Source organism: Lithobates pipiens, unplaced genomic scaffold (genome assembly GCF_037356315.1).
Source record: "Lithobates pipiens isolate NorthernLeopardFrog02 unplaced genomic scaffold, aLitPip1_a1.2 Scaffold_27, whole genome shotgun sequence".
Classification (NCBI taxonomy): domain Eukaryota; kingdom Metazoa; phylum Chordata; class Amphibia; order Anura; family Ranidae; genus Lithobates; species Lithobates pipiens.
Genome location: NW_027507788.1, coordinates 93,602,553 through 93,628,559, shown reverse-complemented (window position 1 = coordinate 93,628,559; position 26,007 = coordinate 93,602,553). Strand labels below are relative to the sequence as shown.

At 43.7% G+C, this 26,007-nt stretch overlaps 1 protein-coding gene across 1 annotated transcript; it reads left to right on the top strand.

The window, feature by feature from the left end:
* Nucleotides 1–15,515: 15,515 nt before the first annotated feature.
* APOE (apolipoprotein E) lies at nt 15,516–25,603 on the top strand. The gene is made up of 4 exons (XM_077457223.1): nt 15,516–15,614; nt 16,431–16,490; nt 18,344–18,494; nt 23,851–25,603. The coding sequence occupies exons 2-4, from the start codon at nt 16,448–16,450 to the stop codon at nt 24,479–24,481; spliced, it is 825 nt and encodes a 274-aa protein (XP_077313349.1). The 5' UTR covers nt 15,516–15,614; nt 16,431–16,447; the 3' UTR covers nt 24,482–25,603.
* Nucleotides 25,604–26,007: the final 404 nt, after the last annotated feature.

Genomic DNA, 26,007 nt, shown 5'->3' with positions numbered 1-26,007 from the left:
CCCCGCTAGCGGCCCAAGAAAGGGTTAAATGAGCCTGAAAAACACAACTGCTGAAGAACTCTGCATGCATTCATTTCAATAGGCAGGGGCGGTGGAGGAGTGGTGTATACACCACTTCTAAACCGCTCCAAAATGCTGTGTGCAGGACTTTTTCTAACATCTTGCAAGCGCACGATCCAGTGTGAAAGCACTCGGGCTCTCACACTGGGGGCTGCAGTGGAGACATTTTTCAGGTGCTTTACAGGCACCATTTTTAGCCCTTTAGTGCTATTGTGAGGTCAGGCACTGATGTGTATGAGAAGGCCTAGCTTGCAGTCTCTGCTCTAATTCATGCCAAAGGTTTTCTATCAGGTTGAGGTCAGAACTTTGCGCAGGCCATTCAAGTTCCTCCACCCCAAACTCACTCATCCATGTCTTTATGGACCTTGCTTTTTGCACTGGTCCAAAACATTTGGCTGATGGGGGATTATGATACGGTGTTGTTTTTCAGAGGTTGGACTTGGACTCAGTTTCAGTGAAGGGAATATTTAAGGCGTCTGCATACCAAGACATTTTGGACAATTTCATGCTACCAACTTTGTGAGAACAGTTGGGGGGTGGCCCCTTCCTGTTCTAACATGACTTTGCACCAGTGCACAGAGCAAGGTCCATAAAGACATGGATGAGTGAGTCTAGGTTGGAGGAACTTGACTGACCTTCACAGAGTCCTGACTTCAACCATATAGAACACCTTTGGGATGAGTTATAGCGGAAACTATGAGCCAGGCCTTCTCATCCAACATCAGTGCCTGACCTCACAAATGCTCTTCTGGAAGAATGATCAAACATTCCCATAGACACACTCCTAAACCTTGTGGACAGCCTTCCCAGAAGAGTTGAAGCTGTTATAGCTGCAAAGGGCGGGCCAACTAAATATTGAACCCTAAGGACTAAGACTGGGATGCCACTAAAGTTCACGTCCGTGTAAAGGCAGCTGTCTCAAAACTTTTGGTAATGTATATTTGTGCTCCCAGTAGTAATGCAATATCCATTTGCTTAACCTGGCGTGTCAGTAGGGCTTAGATTGTTCTGAAGTCAAGGCAGGAGATCAGAGGACCCAATCTACCAAGAAGCTCCTGCTGGGGTAGCACTACAAATGTACCTATGGATATCTCATACTTAACTAATCCTTGTGGAAGCTACAATTCATTGTAGTTATTACTATTACTACAGTGATTGCAGCAGTCATCCTGGTCCAGTGCTGATATCTAGAAAATATGAAAAACCTAATAAAAGTAGACAGAATAAACAAAGATGACACTTTGTACACAGTGAACACTTTCGATTGCTAAGTTGACATTGTTTTATCTGCTGTGCTGAGGTTATAAAATGTTTAGTGTTGTGCAATGATCTGTGTGGGTATGTGACTGCCAGCTGGGGAAGTGTTGATGCACAGAATGAAAGTATGGATGAACTATTTCTGTCTAAGGCAAAGTTGACTATTCTAAATGACTAACTGATTTTGTGTTTTGGAGGGGGATAATGGGACTGGTAGTAGTAATGGCTGCATAATTCCCAACTGGCCTTGATTTTCAGGCTTTAAGGATGTGTCCCTGGAAACAACTCTAACATTACTTCTACCTAAAAAGAATCAAATTTTGTAAGTGTTAAAGCGGAGTTCCGACTAAAAAAAATAATAATTCAGCAACTACAAATACTGCAGCTGCTTACTTTTAATAATCGGACACTTACCTGTCCCAGGGTCCAGCGATGCTGGGGAACGAAGCCCCATTCATCTCTCCCTCCTCTATTCGGTACCGGCATTGTCACTGTGGGCGCCCAGCGCGCTGTGACTGCCCAGCCAATCATCTGGGACGTGTGATGTGCCCCAGATGATTGCTGAGAAGGAGGGGGAGAGGTGAACTTACTTCTGGTGCTGCGGTGGCCAGGGAGGAAGTGGGAGCTTCCTCCCTGGCCAGCCTTTCTCAACCTTTTCAACACAGAGGAACCCTTGAAATAGTTCTCCAGTATCAGGGAACCCCTGCTAAAAATTTGAAATCTACAACTCACGATTTATTAGTGTGATGGTCAGGGGAAAGAATGGTCCCTACACTTGTGGTCATTGGGAAGAACTACCTTCTTACAGATAGCTAAAAAGATCAATGGTGTCAGTGGGAATTTATCAGAGAGGCAGAAGCAACCCCTAGCAATCTCTGGAGGAACCCTAGGGTTCCACGAATCACTGCTCTAAAAAGAGGGTTTACGCGCCTCCCCCCCCCCCCCTAAAAAAAAAATGACATACCAAATGTGGCATATCAGTTGGTCACCTTCCCTTAAAGCGGAAGTCCAATTTTTGGGTGGAACTCCACTTTAATTTCAGATTTTTCTTTATTACTTTATTATTTGTGAGCTAATGAGGACAATCTGTGTTGCAAGAAATCCAAGGGTTGTAGTCCTTCTGAAAACGACACCTGCCTGGCTGTCTCAGATTGCAACACTTCCCGGACCACCGACCAAGAACAAATATGTGCCCAGTAAAGTCAGAATTCTCATCTACCTTGTTCTAGGTTAGTGACTCAGAAAATGCTGAAGGAGGAGGAGCAGATAGCCAGGCAACAGAAGTTTTCAGCAATGGCAGACTGCACATTTTGCATAGGAAAATGTTTATTGTTCAAAAATTCATAAGAGCACTGCATTATGTATGGGACCTGTTTATGAACATTTTGACCAAAGAATTATACAACTGTCACCCAAGATTCACAAACTACTCTAAATGAATCTTAAGTGAAAACTGTTTGAATATTCATAGTTACATAGTTACATAGTTAGTCAGGTTGAAAAAAGACACAAGTCCATCCAGTTCAACCAAAAATAAATAAATAAATAAATAAATGCATTTATAAATTGCCATGTTTTGGGGCAATGATTTTTTTGTTAAACTCAAATTTACAGTGTAACAAAACATTTCTGGAAATTATTCTTTAAAATTCAATAACTATGCAGAAGAGAGGTCATATATTACATATATCTGATGTAAAACCCAACTGAAGTTGGTACATCAAAACGAATGTTATGCAAAGTCAAATTTTCGGACAACAAATGTTGGATGTGAGTTTGTTGGCTCAAAGTCCGACCGTGTGTATGCTCCATCGAACATTTGTTGTCGGACTTTCCACCAACAAATGTTGGCTAGCAGGTTCTCAAATTTTCCGCCAACAAAACTTTGTTGTCGGAATTTCCGATCGTGTGTACACAAGTCCGACACACAAAAGTTTCACGCATGCTTGGAATCAAGCAGAAGGTGCCGCACTAGCTACTGAACTTCCTTTTTCTCGGCTCATCATACGTCTTGTACGTCACCACGTTCCCACGTTCATAATTGTTGGCCAACATTTGTGTGACCGTGTGTATGCAAGGCAAGTTGGAGCCAACAACCTTCGAACAAAATTCCACGGTTTTGTTGTTAGAAAGTCCGATCGTGCATAGGGGGCATTATAGTTCATTTTCTTTATGAAAAGTTCCAGCCTGAGAAGAGAAGCCTGTCCCCTTCCATCATGCTCTAGAAAAAGACAGTTGCTCCCTGCATGGAAGCAGGAACTATGCCCCACTGTTGGCATCAGTGGAAGGAATAATCCCTCTTATTGGTGGGAGGAATAGTTCCCCAAAGGTAAAGGCTGGCAAAGGGTAGCATCTGGCCCACTGGCCACAATTTGGAGACTACTGATCTAGTGGTTTTGAAGTCTAAGGCCGCGTACACACGGGCGGACTGTTCGCCCAACCTTGTCCGCTGAACAGTGTTTGGGCGGACAGTCCGCTCGTGTGTGGGCTTTCAGCGGACAGTTTCAGCGGACAGTTGGACGAACAAGGTCTTACGGAAATTCCGAAAAACTGTCCGCTGAAACAGTGTTTGAGCGAACAGTCCGCCCGTGTGTGGGCTTGTCCGCTGTACTTTCGAAATGAGCGGACTGTTCCCGCTCGGAAAGTCCGCCCATTTCGAGCGCGTGTACAGGTAGGCGGGGCCCGCGAAGGAGACGTCGCGGGCTCCGCCGCCTGGAATGGGCTTAAAGGGGAACCCCAACGCCGAAAAAAATCGGCGTGGGGGTTCCCCCCAAGTCCACACCAGACCCTTGTCCGAGCACGCTACCCGGCCGGCCAGGAAAGGGGGGCGAGCGAGCGCGCCCCCCCTCCTGAGCCGTACCAGGCCGCGTGCCCTCAACATGGGGGGTGCCTTGGGGAAGGGGGGGCCGCGCGGCCCCCCCACCCCAAAGCACCTTGTCCCCATGTTGATGAGGACAAGGGCCTCTTCCCGACAACCCTGGCCGTTGGTTGTCGGGGTCTGCGGGCGGGGGGCTTATCGGAATCCGGGAGCCCCCTTTAAGAAGGGGGCCCCCGGATACCGGCCCCCCACCCTATGTGAATGAGTATGGGGTACAATGTACCCCTACCCATTCACCTGTGAACTAAAGTACAATAAAAAACACAACACAGAGAAAAAATATTTTATTGCACAGCTCCGGGGGTCTTCCGTCTTCGGGGGTCTTCTCGCCGGACTCCTCCGCTATGTGTGTGTAGCTCTTTTGCTAGCGGAGGAGTCCGGCTTTCTTCCTCCCCGCCGCCGGCCTCTTCTCCCGACTTCGGGGGTCTTGTCCCCCTCTTCGGTTCTTCTGCCGGGCCACCGCGCCTGGTCCGGTGGCCCGGTCTTCTGTCGCCGTCTTCCGTTCTTCTGTCGCCGCCTTCGGTTCTTCTGCCGGGCCACCGCGCCTTCTTGTAGCTCTTTTACAGGCGGTGGCCCGGTCTTCTGTCGCCGCCGCCGCCTTCCGTTCTTGTTCTTCTTCTTCTTCTTCTTCTCCTGGAGATGTTGACTCGACGAGCTCTCCGGCCGGAATGCCAGAGCCGCGCTGTGCGGTCACTTATATAGTGACAATGGGGCAGTGTCACATGGTATATGTCACATGGGTTGGTCACATGGTGACCCCGCCCCCTTACGATGTCATAGTCCCCATGTGACATCAACCCATGTGACCAACCCATGTGACATATACCATGTGACACCGCCCCATTGTCACTATATAAGTGGCAGCGGAGCGTGTCCCTGGCATTCCGGCCGGAGAGCTCGTCGAGTCAACATCTCCAGGAGAAGAAGAAGAACAAGAAGAAGAACAAGAACAAGAACGGAAGGCGGCGGCGGCGGCGACGACAGCGGCGACAGAAGACCGGGCCACCGCCTGTAAAAGAGCTACAAGAAGGCGCGGTGGCCCGGCAGAAGAACCGAAGGCGGCGACAGAAGAACGGAAGACGGCGACAGAAGACCGGGCCACCGGACCAGGCGCGGTGGCCCGGCAGAAGAACCGAAGAGGGGGACAAGACCCCCGAAGTCGGGAGAAGAGGCCGGCGGCGGGGAGGAAGAAAGCCGGACTCCTCCGCTAGCAAAAGAGCTACACACACATAGCGGAGGAGTCCGGCGAGAAGACCCCCGAAGACGGAAGACCCCCGGAGCTGTGCAATAAAATATTTTTTCTCTGTGTTGTGTTTTTTATTGTACTTTAGTTCACAGGTGAATGGGTAGGGGTACATTGTACCCCATACTCATTCACATAGGGTGGGGGGCCGGTATCCGGGGGCCCCCTTCTTAAAGGGGGCTCCCGGATTCCGATAAGCCCCCCGCCCGCAGACCCCGACAACCAACGGCCAGGGTTGTCGGGAAGAGGCCCTTGTCCTCATCAACATGGGGACAAGGTGCTTTGGGGTGGGGGGGCCGCGCGGCCCCCCCTTCCCCAAGGCACCCCCCATGTTGAGGGCACGCGGCCTGGTACGGCTCAGGAGGGGGGGCGCGCTCGCTCGCCCCCCTTTCCTGGCCGGCCGGGTAGCGTGCTCGGACAAGGGTCTGGTGTGGACTTGGGGGGAACCCCCACGCCGATTTTTTTCGGCGTTGGGGTTCCCCTTTAAGCCCATTCCAGGCGGCGGAGCCCGCGACGTCTCCTTCGCGGGCCCCGCCTACCTGTACACGCGCTCGAAATGGGCGGATTTGCCTCCTCCTTACGTGGGCGAGTCCGTTCATTTCAAAAGTTGAGCGAACTGTTTGCCCAACCTTGTTCGTCAAACAGTCCGCTCGTGTGTGGGCAAGTCCGCTCATGCAAATTTTGAGCGGACTGTTTGATGAAACTGTTTGCCGAACAAGGTTGGGCGAACAGTCCGCCCGTGTGTACGCGGCCTAAGGCCGCGTACACACGGGCGGATTGTCTGCCCAACTAAGTTCGTCAGACAATCCGACAGACAGTCCGTTCAAAATTTGAATGAACGGACTTGACCACACACGATGAGCAGACAGTCCGCTGAAAGCGTGCGTGATGACGTGTACAGCACGTACGACGGGACTAGAAAAACGACGTCCTATACACTGCAATGCAACCTTCGGCCGTGTAAATCCTTTCTGAGCATGCGCCATACTTAGTCCGTCCAACTTGCTTACACACGAGCGGACTGTCCGCTGAAACCAAGTTTGGACGGACAAAACCAAGTTTGAACGGACAAAATTACGGAAATTCCGTAAGACTTTGTTCGTCAGACAGTCCGCTGAAAAAGTCCGCTGAAGCCCACACACAAGCGGATTGTCCGCTGAAACACGGTTCAGCGGACTAAGTTGGACAGACAATCCGCCCGTGTGTACGCGGCCTAACATTAAACTTTGAAGATTGGGTTAGGACACAGTCAGTCTTAGCCCTTGTACACACGGTCGGACATTCTGCCAACCAAATCCGTCGGATTTTGTCAGACGGATTTTGTCCGACGGATTGTGTCCGAAACTGTTGAATACACACGGTCGGACCAAGTTGTCAGATTTTGCGGATGCCAAGAATGCGGTGACGTAAGCCGTGTACGGCGGGACTAGAAAAGGGAAGTTCAGCACCACGTCCGGCACCCTTTGGGCTCCTTCTGCTGATCTCGTGTTAGTAGAAGTTTGGTGAGAGACAATTCGCACTTTTCAGATTTGTGATTCAGATCGCTACCGCTCTTCGGTTTGTGCTTGTCTTTGCGTATCTGATAATCAGTGCATGCAGTCAGTAAGTATGTGTTGATCATTGTGGACTATATCTTGGTATAGTACGCTTTGAAAGGCATTTTTTATTGTGTGCTTGCTTCTGCTATTCAGGTCGTTCTTTCAGTCCTTGCTGTTTATCGGTGCTTTCTGGTGTCCGCTCTGACGAGCCGACCGTTTTCAAACCATGTTTCGTCTACGTACTCGTCTTAGAGTTTGTGCCGTGCAGGGGCTTCGTGTTGGGGTTCTTACTTTGACACAAGCCCGGTCCATGAACAGGGAGGGGAGGCGTTTGTGGACCAAGAATTGGTTGCGCCAGCGTGACCAGTTCTCGCACATGCCTTTGCTCCGTGAGATCTGCGAGAATAATCCTGATGATTTCAGGAATTATCTCCGGATGACGGACCCCGTTTTTCACCGTTTGCTGGCTTTGCTGACCCCTTATATTACCAGGCAGGATACCTGCATGCGGCAAGCCATCACTCCGGAGCAGAGGCTCATCGCCACATTGCGCTACTTGGCGACTGGGAGAAGCCTTCAGGACCTCAATTTCTCTACAGGCATCTCCCCAAGGCTCTGGGAATCATTATTCCAGAGACCTGTTCTGCCATCATTCAGGTCCTGCAGAAGGACTATATGAAGGTAAGTTTTATCCTTTAACATCACATTCTATGTATTTAATGATTGCTAATGTATTGCATTTCTTGCCTCATTCCCTAATTACCATCATTGCAATATGCTCGAATTCATATACTCTGACCCTTTGTCCTCAGGCATATTTGCCTCACTAACTTCCCCACCATGCTCTTCTTGGCCCATAAAACTATAGTCTAGTCACTTACCAATGTCTTTTGTCAGCTCCATAGTATTGCTTTCCCCTAAACACCCCCTATAATGTCTAAAAATGTGATGTGTATGCTTCAATTCATGCAGAGTGACATTTTTTATTTTTGGGGCCAAACTCATTAAGAACCCCCCTCCCCCCAACTGCTAGCTCAGCTGATAGCAATCCTCTATCTGCTGACTTTACCAAACCCAATACACACTATACCTACCTTTTTGATGCTCACATTTATGGATGAATTCACCAAAGCATGTAGTGCAAGGGCCTGCCTCAATACTTTCAAATGCTATATATTTTTTTTTAACCTATTAATTATCTGGATATGTAATAGCAAAGTGTCAAAAAGTGCTTACATTTTGGTTTCTTTTTGTTATTATGACACTTCTTACCTGTCCGGTGGGCTGCCAATAGTGTAACTAAGGAGGGGCTTCCCAAAGTAGCACACATTATTTAGCCATTCAGCTCTCAATCAAGTGGAGAGGGTTACCTGTCCTAAACATCCCGCCTCATTTTTGAGCAAGGGCCCATCAGATGGGGGATATGGGGGGTGGGGAGGGATGGGGGGGTGATGACTCTCATAAGGGGACATTAGACTTTAGGCTTTAAATACTCAGTTCCCAAAATGTTATACTAATTTTGACCAAAAATGTTGGTGTCTAATCTGCTTGCAATGTTGATTTGTCAAATTACTAATTTTTGTTCTTGTTTCACTCCACAGTGTCCTTCAACGCCACAGGAATGGCAGACTGTGGTCTCCCACTTTGCCAGTCGTTGGGACTTTCCCAATTGTGGAAGAGCAATAGATGGGAAGCTCGTCCGCATCGTCCCACCACCCAACTCAGGGTCGTACTATTATAATTATAAGGGGTTTCATAGTATTGTGATGTTGGCGGTGGTGTCTGCGACATATGACTTTTTGTATGTGGACGTGGGGCAAAATGGACGGATGTCGGATGGTGGAGTCTTCGCACGGACGGAGTTCTACTGGCGTCTCTCCAGAGTGGCAGTCTGGGCTTGCCACCCCCAGAGGAGAATCAGGAAGGACTCCCGTTCGTCTTTGTCGCGGATGAGGCGTTTTCCCTGGCGAACCATCTGATGCAGCCTTTCCCCATGAGGACCCTCACCCCAGACCAGAGGATTTTTAATTTCCGCCTGTCCAGAGCCCGAAGAGTGGTGGAGAACACTTTTGGTATACTGGCCAGCCGCTTCCGCCTTTTTCTTACGCCTATTCACATGGCGGAATACAAACTGAATCACGTAGTGCTGGCGTGCTGTGTTCTGCACAATTTTCTTAAAAAAGTTTCTGTGAACTATGCGGTCTCAGTTGGCCAACAAGAAGCAGACTTGCTGGAAAATGAAGATAACCTCATGGGCCTTGAAAATGCTCATCCTGGCTTGCCCCCCCAAAGCGCCCGTGAGGTTAGAGCACAATACATGGACTACTTTGTGGGTAGGGGGGCCATTGATATGCCAGACAATGTCTGAGCGGCATTTTAAGAATACATTTTTATCTGAAACTCCTTCATTTACTGCTTGGCTTGGTTTTAGGTGTCTCCTAGGTATATTTAGGTTTTTTCAAGTTGTGCCTGTTTCACCAACAGTGCAAACCCAAGTTCAGAGCGAGATGAGGGGACAGTCTCTTCTTCAGATAATCTTATTATGTTATGGGTCTGCTACACACACACCTTGTTTTTGTAAATAATGTATGTAGTGCATTACTGACCAAAATCGTGCTCATTTTCTGTACCATGGCAGGAAAATGGCATGATTGTCAAAATTTACACCTCACTGTGGGTGTTTTTACTAAAGGCACATCCACTATGCACTACAAGTGCACTGCAAAAGTACACCTGAAACTGCACTTGGAGTGCAAAGTGGAGTTGCCTTTAGTAAATCACACTCCTTCTCAGCACAAACTAAAATTGTACTACAAATACATTTTTGGTGCAATGAAAAAGGAAGCCACACATTGTTGATAATGAAACTTTTTAATCCAAGCACATTCACATGTGTGTTTCTAAAAGGTTTTTACAACAAACCAAGAAATTGTGTGTTTCAAAAACAGAGTTTAATCAAAATTTGGTTTACTTGGTGTTTTTGGGTAAACAGGCATGTATCAAACCGTAAAATACAGAACACAGGAACTTACAAAGTTCAACTTTGAAAAGTGAAGACAATATCAGACATGAGTATGTACAAACTGGGCTGATATTGCCTTCATCACATGGGGTGTCACCCCTGAAAAAAACAAATTTGGAAGATGCACACAGTGTGTCAACATGTGCTATCTCCCATCATGGGGGATCAATGTACATGCTTTGGGGCTGCAACCCCTTCATCTCAGACACTTTCCACAAAACACGTACATTGATCCCCCATGAAGGGAGATAGCGCATGTTTACACACAAATTTGTAATTTCGAGAAATACAACATTTTGTTTTTAAAATAGCAAAAATAAAACCCTATCTAGTTTTTGGTGTTTCACACTCTCCCCAAAACATCAATGATGTTCTTCATTTTATTTTTAACATCATTGATGTTTTGCAGGATATTTTCCAAATCCCGATTGCACCCCATTATCTCCCCAATCTGGATCTGGGCACTTTCACTGGTGAAACGGGAATCTTCTTCCACATTACCTACAAAACAAAGCAAAAAAACACACCATGTAATAAAAATATGGTGACATACATTGATGAGCTTACTGGAAGCTGTGTTCTCCGACACTCACCTGTTGTGGTGACAATTTGCCCAACCTCCATGATCTCTCCTCCTCCTCCTCCTGCTCCTCTGTTTCTGCTTTTGGAAGTTGGCCTTCTTTGGGAGGGGTGTGGTCCCTGGTGTCCTCATACTTGCTGAGTCTTCTCTCCCCTATGATAATTGAAAAAAAGAAAGAATTAGCACACAGAGGGAAGAATTAACAATATGAAACATTGTTTGGAAGTGTTGTCCAATTGTTTATTTTGGCCGAGCTTCAAGGTCATAACATTATTGGGGACACTGTGTTCAGCTAGAATACTTATCTGCAGAACGATGTTTCCTACGAAGGAATGAAACCATGAACTTGAAAGTGGCCATTTTAAAATGCACAACATGAAATCAAAGCACATGGAGCAGGCTGCAAGCAAGAATAATCATATGAACACACGACAACTACTTACTTTTGTCAAGAACACGCTTGATCCTTAGGTACTGCTCGTGCTCCCTCAGTTTCAGGTCTGACCAGCGTTTTCTCAGTTGATCCATGGATCGGTGTACCCCAAAATTCTTATGAAGACTCTTCACAACTTTATTCCTGATCTTGGCCTTTCTGATATTTGAGTTTGGGTAAGGTCCATACTTCCCATCATAGTCGGTCCTGTTCAATATGTCGACCAGCTCCAACATCTCTCCAAAAGACATATTTGAGGCCTTAAATCTTCTCTTCCTGGATCGGGACGTTTCAGGCTCCGGGCTTTCCTCACCCTCCTCCTCGTTAGTGGAACTATTATTATTGCGCACCTGTGTTCTCTCCGCCATGTGCTCTCCCCACTGCGCTGGAAGCAAAGGGGCGGGGAATAGTCTGGAAAGAACGTCAGGGGCGGGCAGAGTTTCACGCATGCGCACTGTATATAAAACACAACACGTGTGTGTCGTCCGTACGATCGGAGAAGCTGACGCGACGAACGTGCAAACGAAGGTAAAATTTTGAACTTGGTACATCACTAGGCTACACTGCTTCTAGATTGAGGCCTGCATTAGTGGAGTTTAGACTGACATTAGGGTTTGTCTTGTGTTGTGTCTTGCAGACATTATGGACGGCTTCAATGACCATAGCTTCCTCCCTCTGTTCATCGATAAATACAGAGACATGCCCATCCTGTGGCAAGCAACACACCCACTATATAGTAACAAACAAAAGAGGCAGGCAGCAATGTTGCAACTAGTTGAGTTTGTGAAGCCGGTGGTCCCCAGGGCAGACGTCAAATATTTAAAAAAGAAAATTGGTAGCCTCAGGAGTATATATATGAGGGAGAGGAGCAAGGTGCTGAAGTCCATGCAATCTGGAGCTTCAGCAGATGACGTTTATGTTCCCACCCTGTGGTATTATGACAGGATGCATTTTCTGGCAGACCAGGCTGATGTCAGGAAATCCCTCTTCCTTCCACGAGTCCTATGCTCCATTCCGCACCCGCTGAGTCTTCCGACGCCCGACCTGGGCCTTCCACTCAGGAAGAACTGTGGGAGCCCAGCTTGAGCCAGGTATAGTATTGTTTTACATATTTGTGGAGTCAAAATGAATGATGTTAACTTGATTTTTGCTCACTAATTGCTGATTTTAGAAAGTGTTTCACATATCAATAGACAGTAGTGGCCAAAACCTTTGGGACAAGAAAGAAAAATGCTGGGCTCAGAATGATAGTCTTTTCTATTGGTTAACAATTTGCAACAGTGTTGATGTGAAAATTGTGTGTGTTTGATGAACCAAAAACTAAAACTATGTCCCTTTTTCATACACAGGAAGAACTCAGCCAGGAACAGGAGGGTGTGGAATGCAGCAGCCAGGAGGTGGCTGTGGAAAGTGGCAGCCAGGAGGAGGCGGGGGTAAGCGGCAGCCAGGCGGTGGGCAGCCAAAGGAGCCTCACTGAATGCCAGGTCCCTCCCCTCCGCCTTCCACGCAAAAGGGCGAGAAAGGGGGGGAATGTTGAGGAGTCGGCCCTGAGGCTGATTGGTGAGGCTTCTGCGGGACACTCCAAGCAAAACCCACCGACCAAGAGGCCTTTGCCGCCATGGTTGCATGTAAGCTTGATAAATTGGAGCAGGGGCAACAGATCTTGTGTGAGGAGGTTATTCTCCACACCCTCCACAAGGGTCTGTTGGGCCAAATGACACCAGAAACACACTTTTGTGGTTTGGCCCATGCCCCTGCTCCTCCTCCTCCTTCTGCCACACCTTCCTCACCACAGCCACAGCCTGGAAAGAATCTTGGAAGGAAGACCAGAGAGTGATGACCTGGGTTCAGTCTGGTCTGACAGAAGATGCAGCCTGTTGTAGTAGCACAGCCTGGGAACATAGATGTCATCTGCTGCTGTTCCGGGTTTCATGGACTTCAGGACCAGACTTCTCTCCCTCAGACATGTATTCCTCAGGCCACCAAGTTTTGCGTTAAAATAGTTGATGTGTGCCCTGGGGGCCAAGGGCTTCGCTAATCTCCCCAGGTTCAACATTGCTGCTTCCCTCTTTATTTGTTACTGACACCAAAATAAAGGTATTTTTTTGTTTGAAGAAATACTTGTGTATGTGTTTTCCTTCCAAAAGGCCAGTTTATTTGTGAGCAGGCAGGTACATTTCAATAATACAAAGTGAAATAAATAACAAGGGGTACCAACACTAAACAACCTCCTGTAGATTAAAAAATAAAAACAAAATATCAAAAATAGAATAATGTGGTAAGTTTACACACCAAAAAAAAAAAAAAAAAGGAGAAATGAGCAAACTGTCTTTAAAGGAGATTTTTAGGGAATCCAAAAAAAAAACATCCAAAAAAATAAACAAAATCTAAAATTGTGTAGATGTGACGCAAACTAAAATTGTATTGCTGAAATGGTTAAAAAAGAGTAATGAAATCCGTTCGGGAGAAGTGTGTGTGACTATGAGCATCAAAAGAAGTTCTTTCTTGCAGCATTGTAAAGAACTAGAGAATGCGCTTGATGAAAGAATTTTTAACATTGCAGCGTGACGAATGTGCTATATCGCTTACGAGCAGTAGTTTTACCTGAACGAGCGCTTCCGTGTCAGAATTTGAATGTGAGCATGTGTGGCACCTTGTCTGTTGGAGTAGGCTACACATGAGCGGACCAGTTTGTCGGAAAATATTTCCAGCAAGTTGGAAAACTTGGTCCGACGGATATTGCGACGGAATCAGTCCGATGCATACCACACACAGTCGGATTATCCGACAACACGGTCCGATAGGACACATTCCAATGCATTCTCCGACCGTGTGTACAAGGGCTTACACATAGTGGTGGAGGGAGGAAAGGAAAGTCTCTGTAGTAAGATTTGGGAATTATTTTAAGTAAAGAGTTGAATTTCAATTAGTGGTGTCATTAAGAAGTAATCTGGTCTGTGTGTATCGAAAGCACTGTGATATTGAATATTGTGTGTCAGTTGTTAAGGCTTGAATGAAGGAATCCCAGATGTCAAAACATTTTTGACATTTTTTACTTTGTCTCAGTGCAAAGTAACAGCTTCACTTTAGCTCTGTCCATTATACAGGATATACTTACCTTGCTTTTACTCCCCCTCTTGCTTTATTCATCTGTCAGGCTTGAAAGAAAGCCCTGTGCACGCTACAGGATGTTAGAGAGGTAGCTTACGCAGATATATGAAATACCCACGTGAAAGTGCCAATAGGCCCAGTGCTGTCTTAAGCCCCATACACACTATCAGTTTTTCTGCTGAGATTTTCCTTCAGATTTACCAAAACCATGTAATATAAGGTCAAACCTTAGGAGTTTCAATTTGTTTGCAATCAGGCAGGCCCTCGCACTACATGGTTTTGGTAAATCTGAAGGAAAAAATCAGCAGAAAATCTGATAGTGTGTATGGGGCTTTAGGGAGCCATTCACATGCTCTTCCATACCCAGAAACATCAGGTATTTCCTTAGGCTGAAATGAGAGGTTTGGAAGGGAGTATATGCTGCAGGCATTAGTCCTTGTCCTGTTGTATTGCTTTCAGGTTGGCACTTGAAATATCTGTCTAAGCTCTCTCCTCCCTGATTCATAAGCCTAAATATGCATGCTATGGTGGCCTGAATATGCTTATTTATGCCCACATCTTCCAAAATTGCCTCTTATTGAGAGCAGGCCTGTGTGTTGGACCATCCTCTACACCAGGGGTGCGCAGTTAATTTTCCCAAGGGGTGACTTGAGAAACAGGGACTGTTGTGGAGGGCCAAAACACTAGGCTGAACTTTTAACATAGGCTGAATTTATAACAAAGCATACTTTTAACCTTCACAAAAACAATACTGAAAAAGTGTATGTTTTAAAGTATGTTAAAGACCAGCAATAAGTGGCTAAATAATAAGCCTAAAACATTAAATTTTAAAATATATACCTATGGGTTGGAGTACAGGATTTGGCAACAACTCCCCACATGTCTTCACCTGCATCATATCCTTGTTGCCCACCTCCCATGATCCGCACCAGTCACCCGAGGGGTGGCGTTGCTCCTCCTACATGGCCAAAGTTGCTCAGAAGTGTGACCACCACCATCTTGGCAACCGGGGGACCAACGAGGGTGGAAGCACAGCTGCTGTCATCTATGTGACTTTCTGACACTTATTTATATTTATTTTCTAATTGACATCATGCAGGCTGAACAAGGACAGTGAAAGGCACAGATGTGACCCGGAGGTGGTAAACTGCCCAGGTCTGCTCTGCACGCATCTTTCCACTGAACTCCCAAGTGGGACAGGCAGTGGAAAATGAATGAAATCCTAGATCTGGTCAAAGTTCACTAATGTCTGAGAATGCATTAATCATTTAAAACTTTCATCACTTCCTAATCTTTCACTTTCCAGGCAGCCCAGGGTTAAGTCTGCAGAGGGAAAAAATTGCTCAGAAGACTTCGCCCCCTCCAACCTAACACTGATCATGTGTCTGCCTATGGCTTCAAGGTGCAAGAGTGCAACCCTTCCAGCTCACAGCCTGCTGCTTATATAAAGAAAGAGAAGGAGGGGGTGATAGAGACTGCTGCTACTGAGAAGGTGAGGCACATGGACTTGGGATGGAAAGACAGGTCCTAGGAAAGAGTGCTTATATATATATATATATATATATATATATATATATATATATATATATATATATATATATATGTTGGGGGTGGCCAGTTAATGAGGGTTATTTTTTTTCAAATGGGATATAGTATTATAATTACCATCATTCATTTTTTAGATATTGGTAAGCTGACCTACCCAGCAGATTCTTATATTTTTTTAGGGACTCTGGAAAATTGATCTGTAGTTGTGTTTCTAGATATGGTCACCTGGTCAAATAGGGGGTCTCATATTTTCTGTTCCAATTACTTATATTGCAGAGAAAACTATTAGAAGAATGGGATGGTCCATGATAGAGAAACAGAAGTTTGACTCCAAAGCTAGGGAAGGAACTGGGATTTCAGGTGCTAGGTTTCCTAACCAGACTTCTTATAGATAAAATAAACTAATGAGAGATATCTAGCTAGCATCTACCAAGAACTAAAATATCAGCTTTAGTTAGGTTCTATTTATATGTTTTGATGTTCCCCAGCTATTGCAGAGCTATGAATCCCACTCTTTGGTTAATAGTGTTTCCTAGAACTTCTAAAGTTCCAAAATGACTATTGGGGAATTTGGTAGCCAAAGCTTGAATAAAGCATCCCAAAGGAATTTGATTTTGTAATTCAATTTTTTTTTCCACTGATAGATGTCACAGAGAGTTTAGTGTTTTAGTGGTGGCATCCATGGATAGAATAAAGCAAAAAAAGTCAAGCATACAGTATCTTCTTATGCTAACAATTCTTTATTTTTTTTCTCCCACAGGCCTATAAAGAATAACCATGAAAGCGATTTTTCTACTCCTGACAATTGGGCTCCTAGCAGGTAAATTATTGAAAGATGACATATTGTAGCTAATGGTGGCTTGCTAGGAGGCTAACATACTTCCAACTTTCTGAAGCTGTAATCAATACACAAAGAGATTTTCGAGAATGTTGGGAAATTCTTGTGTGGGTAAACACTAACCCTCTCCTCTTTTGAATATAAGGTACACGAGTATTGCCAAACAGGTGCCCAACAAACAAAATTAAACTTTGGTTCCAGATTCTTTGTAAAATGGAGTTTGACCAGCTTTAAAGCCAGGCCAGAGTGGACAGAGTGGGCAAGTGTTAGCGACTCTATCATGTTTTCTCTATTCAGGAGATTTATTCCCTTTTTATTCCTTTTATTCCTTTCTATTAGAACGAGGAGTAATAGGAAATCTTTGCAGGCAGATATACAGACAAAACCAAGAAGTGTGAGAAAGGGTACAACTTCTGACAATGCTTTACTGCTGTGTGTGCCTTCCTTTGCTTCTGATGCCGGTTTTCTGATATATATCGTCCGGCCATCTAGAAGTGTCCGCCCAGTACTGCGCAGGCGCAGCTCTTACGCAGTACGGAGCAGAAGGAGATTCGGAAAATCTCCGAAGATGAACGGTGCCTGCGCCGTGAATCGAAGTGCAAGCCCCACCATCCAAGTGGACTTAGGGGTGCACATTTTAGAGGGCCCCTCGCGGGCTTGCTTCGCTCGGCTCTTTTTATTCTAACTCTATGTCCATTTAGATCAGGGGTCTCAAACTGGTGGCCCTCCAGCTGTTGCAGAACTACAAGTCCCATCATGCCTCAGCCTGTGGGAGTCATGTTTGTAACTGTCAGCCTTGCAATGCCTCATGGGACTTGTAGTTCCGCAACAGCTGGAGGGCCGCCAGTTTGAGACCCCTGATTTAGATGGTGGGGCTAGAACCTGGACTCACGGACTCACGGAGCAGGCGCCGTTCATCTTCGGCTATTTTCTGATTGTGGGTGTCCTGTGTACTGCGCGGACACTATCCGATGTGGGACATTATATGACATTATATTATATAGTACACTGGCACTCTCGTTGCTTATACTTGTATCACAGGGACAGGGTAAGGAAAACTCCTCCCAGTGAGGCCACAGACAAAAATTAAAGCCTATCAGAAATTTTAACTCTCCCTCACTCTATCAAAAACTATAGGAAACATGATGGCTGGAGTTAGGCTGGAGTTCAAGAATACATGAAGCCTTTTCTGTAGTCTAACATTTTAAACAAGATTTTTTATGAATAATTTATAAACTGTTGATTTTAAATCTCGTGGTTCCATAATGGCTAAAGCATCATAGCGTTTATTTCTGATTTTAAAGTGCATATAAAAGCCAAAACTTAAAAAAAATGTTTTACTTTTGGGATAGAGTAGGGGATGGTTAAGACCCCTGTCAGTTTGGTGGGATTTGTAGGTCTGTGTTCCTTGGAGAGATTTCCATTCACTTCCTGTCCCAGAGAGAGACAGCAAGAATAAGAGATCTCTCCAAAGTGAAAAGATATCCAGTCTTTGACAGTTGTCACCATAAGATGTTTCATTATTGGAGGATTTCCCCTCAACCCCTGTTCCTGTGAAAACTCAAAAATGTTGGATTTCCCATCACTTTCCCACCACCAGGACCATTAGGTAGCCTCTCCCCAGCGAAGACACAGAAGGCAATAAAAAAACAAAGAACTGCTAACCCTTCCACATTCTAAAATGTAAAAAAAAAAAATTAGTCTTCACATACCCTTTAATGATTTTCTTGATATCTGGTGAACCCAGACATACCTCTTTAATCATAAATACTTCTCCACTGTTAAACAATAGGATGATGATCGTGCTGGGATGCTCATTTATGTTCTCTTCACAGGGGCCCAGGCTCGCTCTTTTTTCAAAGATGAACCCAAGACAAAATGGGAATCTGCCCTGGACAGCTTCTGGCAGACCCTCAACAAGATGGAAGAGGCCGCAGATGAAGCTACATCAAAGATGAAAGACTCTCAACTTGGTAAAGAACTTGAGTAAGTAGGACACATGGAAAAATGGTAATGCCTTGTGGGGGAAAAAAAAGGTGGGCTGTTGCTGGTTTGCTATCTTTTTTATCTAGCTAAAAACCACAAATTATTCTTCATGTCTGAACTCACAGGCTAACTCGGTTTTATAGAGCTTTCCCTTTCTGGTGTATAATTATGACAAGTCATTTCACGTTCTGCTCTTCATAACACAACGGTGTCATTAAACTCAGCAGATAGTTGAGCAGAAAAATGACAGATGTGTAATGAATGTTGTTTATGAATGACCAGAACAAGAGAAGACATGAAGACTAGCTCAAGGCTACATGGTATAGGTGTGTATGATGGTAGCCTGTGGATAAGTAATAAAATATCTAGCTTGATGGCTCTTGACAGCTCATGTAACAGCTGCATTCGGGTATTAGTATTTACAGGTTGCCAGCATCTATTGCTGCTCACATTCAGGCATTTTAATTGAATATCACACACTTGATACTACATAAAGCTATTTCACGAATACTGATGTGATAGCATCTTTCATTTTTGAAACTCATTTTATTGGGCTTATTTATATAAACCATGTATGGCTTAAATGCATTAACCTGGAGCAGCCAATCAGAATTCATACAACCAGTGTGAGTAGGGCTACTTTTAGAAATCATGGGGCCCTGTGCAGCCTACCTAACAGGGCCCCTTCCTCCAAAAATATCAAATTATCTGTTTGTTAAAATGCTACAGAAGTGATGCTTTGCTGCCACAGACCCATTCAGATGAAAAGCATTGCTCAGCAAGCGCCCCGCAACCATATGCAGTTGTGGTGTGCTAGTGCAGGGTTAAACAGGCAGTATGCCTCCTCACCACCTGTCAAATGCTCTCTGAAAAGCAATCCAAATGCTGACTGCTCTTTAGCGAGCAAAGCACATTTGAAGGAATCCTTATTTTTTTTCAAATTATTTTTAAGAATTTTTTTTGCTTTACTTTTTTTAGAAATTTTTTTTTTCAACATTTTAACTGCCCTGTTGGGGGCCTTTTGTGAAATATCAGGGGTCTAAACAGACTCCTGATGTTGCATATTCAATACAGAGAAAGGGACTGAGGAAAAAGGATTCCCCAGTCCCTTTCTTTGCAGCCTCAGCTGCACTGTAGAAGTGAATGAATAGGAAGGGCTGTGTGCTGAGAGGCTCCCCATTCATTCACGAATGGACACAGGAGTGAACAGTATCAATCACTCACTGTGTTCATTCAGGAAAGGAAAGGAGCTGTAAATAGGACATAGCTTTCCATCCTAAAACCATCCCGTTTCCAAATAGCTGTCCCCCCTAAAACCATCCCACTATGTGACTACAGCAGTTGCTGGTGGGAGAGGAGGGAAGCCAGCAGAGCTGCAGGGGAGGGGTCACACGGGGGGGCCTGGACAGCAAGGGGGTGGGGGGCCAGATATCAATCCCCCTGCAGCGCAGACATTGGGAGAAAAAGGAGGCAAAGTCAGCAGCGCTGCAGGGGAAGCCACAAGAGCTGGAAATAAGGCAGTACAGCCAGCCCTCCTGCTCATCAGGTGCCGGACCCCCTTTTGAATTGATGGGGGCTGGGCCCGGTACAAAAGGGCCAGCTTTAGTGCCTTATCAGCAGTCCTGAGTGTGAGATGGATTGTGATTTTTTTTTTGCACCGAGTACTGTGCTTTGATTCTTGCATTATTTTACTGAATAAGCCAATTTACAGCTTAAAATTGAAATCAACATAGCCAAGTCACGAGCAGAAAAAGTATTCATACCCCTTGAAATGTTCCACATTTAGTCGTGTTACAACCAAAAAGGTAAATGTATTTTATTGGGATTTTATGTGATAGATCAACACAAAGTGGCACTCTATTGTTAAGTGGAAGGAAATGATAAATGTTTTTCAATTTTTTTTACAAATAAATATCTGAAAAGTGTGGCGTACATTTGTATTCAGCCCCCTTTACTCTGATACCCCTAACTAAAATCTAGTGGAACCAATTGCCTTCAGATGTCACCTAATTAGTAACTAGAGTCCACCTGTGTGTAATTTAATCTCAGTATAAATGCAGCTGTTCTGTGAAGCCCTCATAGATTTGTTAGAGAACCTTAGTGAACAAACAGCACCATGAAGGCAAAGGAACACACCAGACAGGTCAGGGATAAAGTTGTGGAGAAGTTTAAAGCAGGGTTAGGTTCTAAATAAATATCCCAAGCGCACTGTTCAATCCATCATCTGAAAACAGAAAGAGTATGGCACAACTGAAAACCTACCAAGACATGGCTGTCAATCTAAACTGACAGGCCGAGCAATGAGAGCATTATTCAGAGAAGCAGCCAAGAGGCCCATGGTAATCCTGGAGGAGCTGCAGAAAACCTGTCCACAGGGCAACTATTAGTCATGCACTCCACAAATCTGGTCTCTATGTAAGAGTGGCAAGAAGAAAGCCATTGTTGAAAGAAAGCCATAAGAGAAGTCCTGTTTGCAGTTTTAGAGAATCCATGTGGGGCACACAGTAAACATGTGGAAGAAGGTGCTCTGGTTAGATGAGACCAAAATTGAACTTTTTGGCCTAAAAGCAAAACGCTATGTGTGGCGGAAAACTAACACTGTACATCACCCTGATCACACCATCCCCACCGTGAAACATGGTGGTGGCACTATAATGTTGTGGGGATGCTTTTCTTCAGCAGGGACAGGAAAGCTGGTCAGAGTTGATGGGAAGATGGATTGAGCCAAATACAGGGCGGAGGTTCACCTTCCAGCAGGACAATGACTCTAAACATACAGCAGAGCTACAATGGAATGGCTTAGGTCAAAGCATATTCAAGTGTTAGAATGGCCCAGTCAAAGTCCAGACCTAAATCCAATTGAGAATCTGTGGCAAGACTTGAAAATTGCTGTTCACAGCTCTCTCCATCCAATCTGATAGAGCTTGAGCTATTTTGCAATTAAGAATGGGCAAAAATGTTACTCTCTAGATGTGCAAACCTGCTAGAGACATCCCCAAAAAGACTTGCAGTAATTGCGGGGAAAGTGGTTCTACAAAATATTGATCAGGGGGACTGAATACAAATGCACGTCACATTTTTCACATATTTGTAAAAAAAAATTAGAACCATTTATCATTTTCCTGCCACTTCATAATTATGTGCCACTTTGTGTTGGTCTATCACATAAAATCCCAATAAAATACTTTTATGTTTTTGGTTGTAACATGAGAAAATGTGGAAAATTTCAAGGGGTATGAATATTTTTTCTATAGTTTGTAGACGCTATAAAGTTTGCATAAACCAATTAATATATGCTTTTTGGGATTTATTTCTACCAAAAACATGTAGCAGAATACATATTGGCCTAACTTTATGAAGAAATTAGATTTTTTTAAATAATGTCATTGAATATGTTTTATAACAGAAAGTAAAAATATTGTGTTTTTTGTTTTCAAAATTGTCTTTTTTTTGATAGAGAAAATTATAAAAAACGCAGAGGTGATCAAATACCACCAAAAGAAAGTTCTATTATTGGGAAAAAAATTTCCAAAATTTTGTTTGGGAACAGTGTTGCATGACCCTGCAGTTGTCAGCTAAAGTAACGTAGTTCCGTATAAAAAAAAAAGGCCTGGTGATGAAGGGGGGTAAATCTTCCGGAGGTCAAGTTATTAAAGGTGTGGGTTTCAGACCCGCCATCTTAATTTGCAACACTATGTTGGCCATGTTGCCAGATAAACAGTGGTGGGTTCCCCAGCAGTTTTGATTGTCTCACCACCATACAATTGTAGGAGCTAAGCGTCAAACTGGCCTAAGAAGCCTGATAAAAATAAGCAATGCTCCAAATTTTGCACATGTTTGGGCCATTTCTAATATCCTAGAAGTGGAGAATGAATGTTTCTATTGGTTGAAAACCCTTTTTTTTCACACCGAGAATAGCTTAGTCCTTTCCTCTGCTATGGAGCAGAGTTAAGGATCAAAAAGAAGATGACTGCTGGTTGCCAATGCCAAGTGTTATTTCTCATAGCTCTTTGATTTTTTTAAATGAGCATTAGATTAAGATGAAGGCAGATTGTGGGTCATCTTGAACAAATGTACTCCCTAGGTAACCCCAAATGCTTGCTTCTAAAACAGCATATGTTTCATGCTTACTGAGCATCTAGTCCTCATACGTGTCAAGCTTTCAATCAAGCATTTCTGTGTTAAGTATTATGTATTACACGATCTGTAATCACTTTGCTTTTAAAGACAGATGCTCTAATCACAGCAACATTTATGTATTTGAAATTGAAATGCATGTCTGCCTGTTGCCCTGCAGCAACCTCACTGTTTCTATTTGTCACTGTCGGCTTTTCACCCACACTCACAGAGGAATGTGGAATAAGCGTGGCCAGACTTGTGAAATCATGTGCTTGTTTTTGTGAGCATTCCTTGTACTTTATAAATATTGAGAATGATGGTTTCCAAACTGATGCTTTACATATTTTGTAATTATTTTTTTATAAAACAATTTCTATAACTATTACATATTAGAGTTCAAATATAACCCTAATTTTCCATAGCATGCTGAACAATTTAACAAAAAAAATCCAACACCACCTGCATACCATCTTGATGGTCTGGGTGAACTAATTAAATGTTTATGTATTAGGAATGTAGGAAAAGAAGGGTAAATCTCTCCAATAGCGATACAAACAGCAATGAAAACCTGCTAGAAGTTCCAACTCTCCTCTACTATACTTAGAAAATTGTCTCTTTGGGAAATGTTTCTCATATTGTCCTGTCTTGATCAGAGGGGGACATGAACTGAGGAGAACATCTCCCACTGGTAACAATAAAACCCTGAAAGATTTTTTTACCTTCCACTATTATATCCAAATCTGAAAAATAAGCATAGAGCTGAGCTGAGCTTGTAAAATGAAAACATATTTTAACATCTTGGAAGGAGTGGGGAAATGCTAAAACCATTTTATTACATTTCTATTGCTGTTTGTGTCTGCGTGAGAGAGATTCACTCTCTTTGTTCTGGATCCACTGGGACAGCAAGTAACAGGGTAGTTAAACTGTTTCTCCAAAATAAGAACGTAGGGTTGATCTTTTAATGGTAACAAATGTCCTGGTGAAAACTATCCAGAAGGGTTTTTTTACTCATTTTGGTCTAACTTCCTGGTATGTCTTAGGTATGGGAAGAGAAGGGAAGTGAGATCCCCTTAAACAACAATTAAACTTGATAGAGGTCCAACTCATTCCACATGCTATTCAAAACTGAACCAAAAATATTATTTGGGCTTTAGGTATACATCAAGGATAATTATTTTTACTTTATTAAGTATATTTTATGACATATTTGCTAAGGCCTGCATCTTTTTACTTGTAGTGGACTTATCAAAGAGACCATGGAAGAGCTTAGCAATTATGCTGAAGATCTAAAGAGCAAGGTTGGCCCCATGGCTCAAGATGCTAACCAACGTTTCACTGATGAGATATCTGCACTGTCTGACAAGCTCAAGAATGACATGGAGGACACCAAGACAAGAGCCATTCAGTACTCTGGAGACCTGAAATCCATGTTTGATCAGAACATCGAAGATGTCCAAGGAAAGGTCAGTATGTACATGAAAAAGTTGAAGAAACGCCTCGCAAAAGACAGTGAAGACCTCAAGAGTAAACTCAACCAGTATGGAGATGACCTGAGCAAGAATACCCAGGAGAAAGTAGAAACCCTTCGTAAAAACGTTGAACCCTTTGTCAACAACCTGAAGAAGAAAGGACAACAGCGCCTTCAGTCTCTGAAAGATGCCATGGATGAGCAAGGGAAGCAGCTAAGAGATCGATTTGCCTCAGTGGCCAAGGATGTCCAAAGCAAAGTTAAAAAGATGGCTTCAGATGTGAAGAGCAGCGTGGACAAGCTGTCAGACCAGATGCGCAAATGGTTCAACCCCTCTGTAGAAAATCTCCGTAACCAGCTTCAGAGCCTGGCCAAGAGCTTGCCACCCAAGAAACAGTAAAACATTGAACTTATCCCTGCCTTTACTGCCATGCTCCTAACATTTCATTTGTAATACATATGCCATTTGCTGCTAATCTTAGAGCAAAAGCTTGCCACCCAAGTGAGGTTGTAGATTTAAAGCCAGTTACACATAACCCCACTTCCACTATTTTACTGCCTCTGGACAAGCCAAAAAGTTAAGAAAATTTAGTGAGGTCCAGCCAATTCCAGGTGTAATCATTATATATATTTGTGGTAGGGCATCTGAATCCCTGAAATTCTGCTCTTAAAAACTAAAACTCTTAATTACTTTGAGCCAAACACTGGTTAACAATACCTCTTAATCAGCACAAGACCAAATATAACAATACTATCTGCCAACGTAATGGTGCCTGCTGAAACATCTGCAGCTTCGACCAGGGTGCTTCAGGCAAAAGACAAGCACTTAGACTTCTTGAACTTTCTAAAAACATCTGGTTACTCAAAATCATCATGAGCCCCTTTTTCAGCATGCTTGGGGCTATCTGATACTTATGCTGTATGTCTTTAGACAAATGTCCAAGCACCTGACTTTAGTATTTCCAGAAAGTATTTTTATGTCTATTTTTTTTTTTTTTTACTTTGGAGATGGATGCTAGTTTTCTGATAAAAAAAATAAAGGGAGCTTATACCTTTGAATATCTTGAATGTACATGCCATGCCCTCCTGCATATTTTTTACTAAATACATAGCCTTTTGTTTTTTGCTTGCATTTTTGCAATATACCACAATAAAAGCATCGAAAGAACCATGAGAAAAAAGTAAAGCATAGTAAAAGCTACCAAACACATTGTATGTGCCTTATCTGATGATGTATGATCCCTTAAAATTTTTGGTACTACAACAAGCCAAAATCAAAAGGTCTCGCAGGACCTAAATTTTCTACTAATGCAGTAGCTTAAACTAAATAGTATTTTATGTCTTTAATACTATATATATATATATATATATATATATATATAGTTTTATGTGTTTTTGTCATACTTGTGTGTAATCGCAATGTTTGTGTACAGAAAAACAATCATACACAGTATATTTTGTCAGTTGTACAATGCATTTTATGTCAACCGTTTACAAATAAAGGGAACAGCTGATTAATTGATTATTGTGTAAAATTGATACATTGTCTTTAAGAAGTGGTAAGATAAAAACAGGGGACCAACTGCAAAAAGCCAACCCATAGCAATCAGTCACATATTTAACTTAATAAAGCCAGACTGGATAGATTCTAAATACCTATTATTAGTATTACATTTTGTACCCACCAGATCCTCATGTGATGATGGCATACATGTGGTACTTTATGTCCTTTCCTCATCAATAAAGAAGAGTGAGCATTTGTCCATAGTTATGGGATGAATGCCAATCCCACAGAACATCCCCCTATGTGTGTTGAAGTTCAGAAATAGCCCAGTAACTGCAAATTTATTTTCACAATTTATAGTATTACTTGCAACTATTTGCTCATCCATGCCATTGGTCCCCAAACTGAAACCCATGGGCTGA

Excerpts from the sequence above, each read along its gene's own strand:
- APOE (XM_077457223.1), top strand. The coding sequence starts at position 16,448 with ATGAAAGCGATTTTTCTACTCCTGACAATTGGGCTCCTAGCAG. Across the intron at positions 16,491-18,343 it reads GACAATTGGGCTCCTAGCAG|GGGCCCAGGCTCGCTCTTTT; the intron begins GTAAATTATTGA and ends TTCTCTTCACAG. Across the intron at positions 18,495-23,850 it reads CAACTTGGTAAAGAACTTGA|TGGACTTATCAAAGAGACCA; the intron begins GTAAGTAGGACA and ends TTTTACTTGTAG.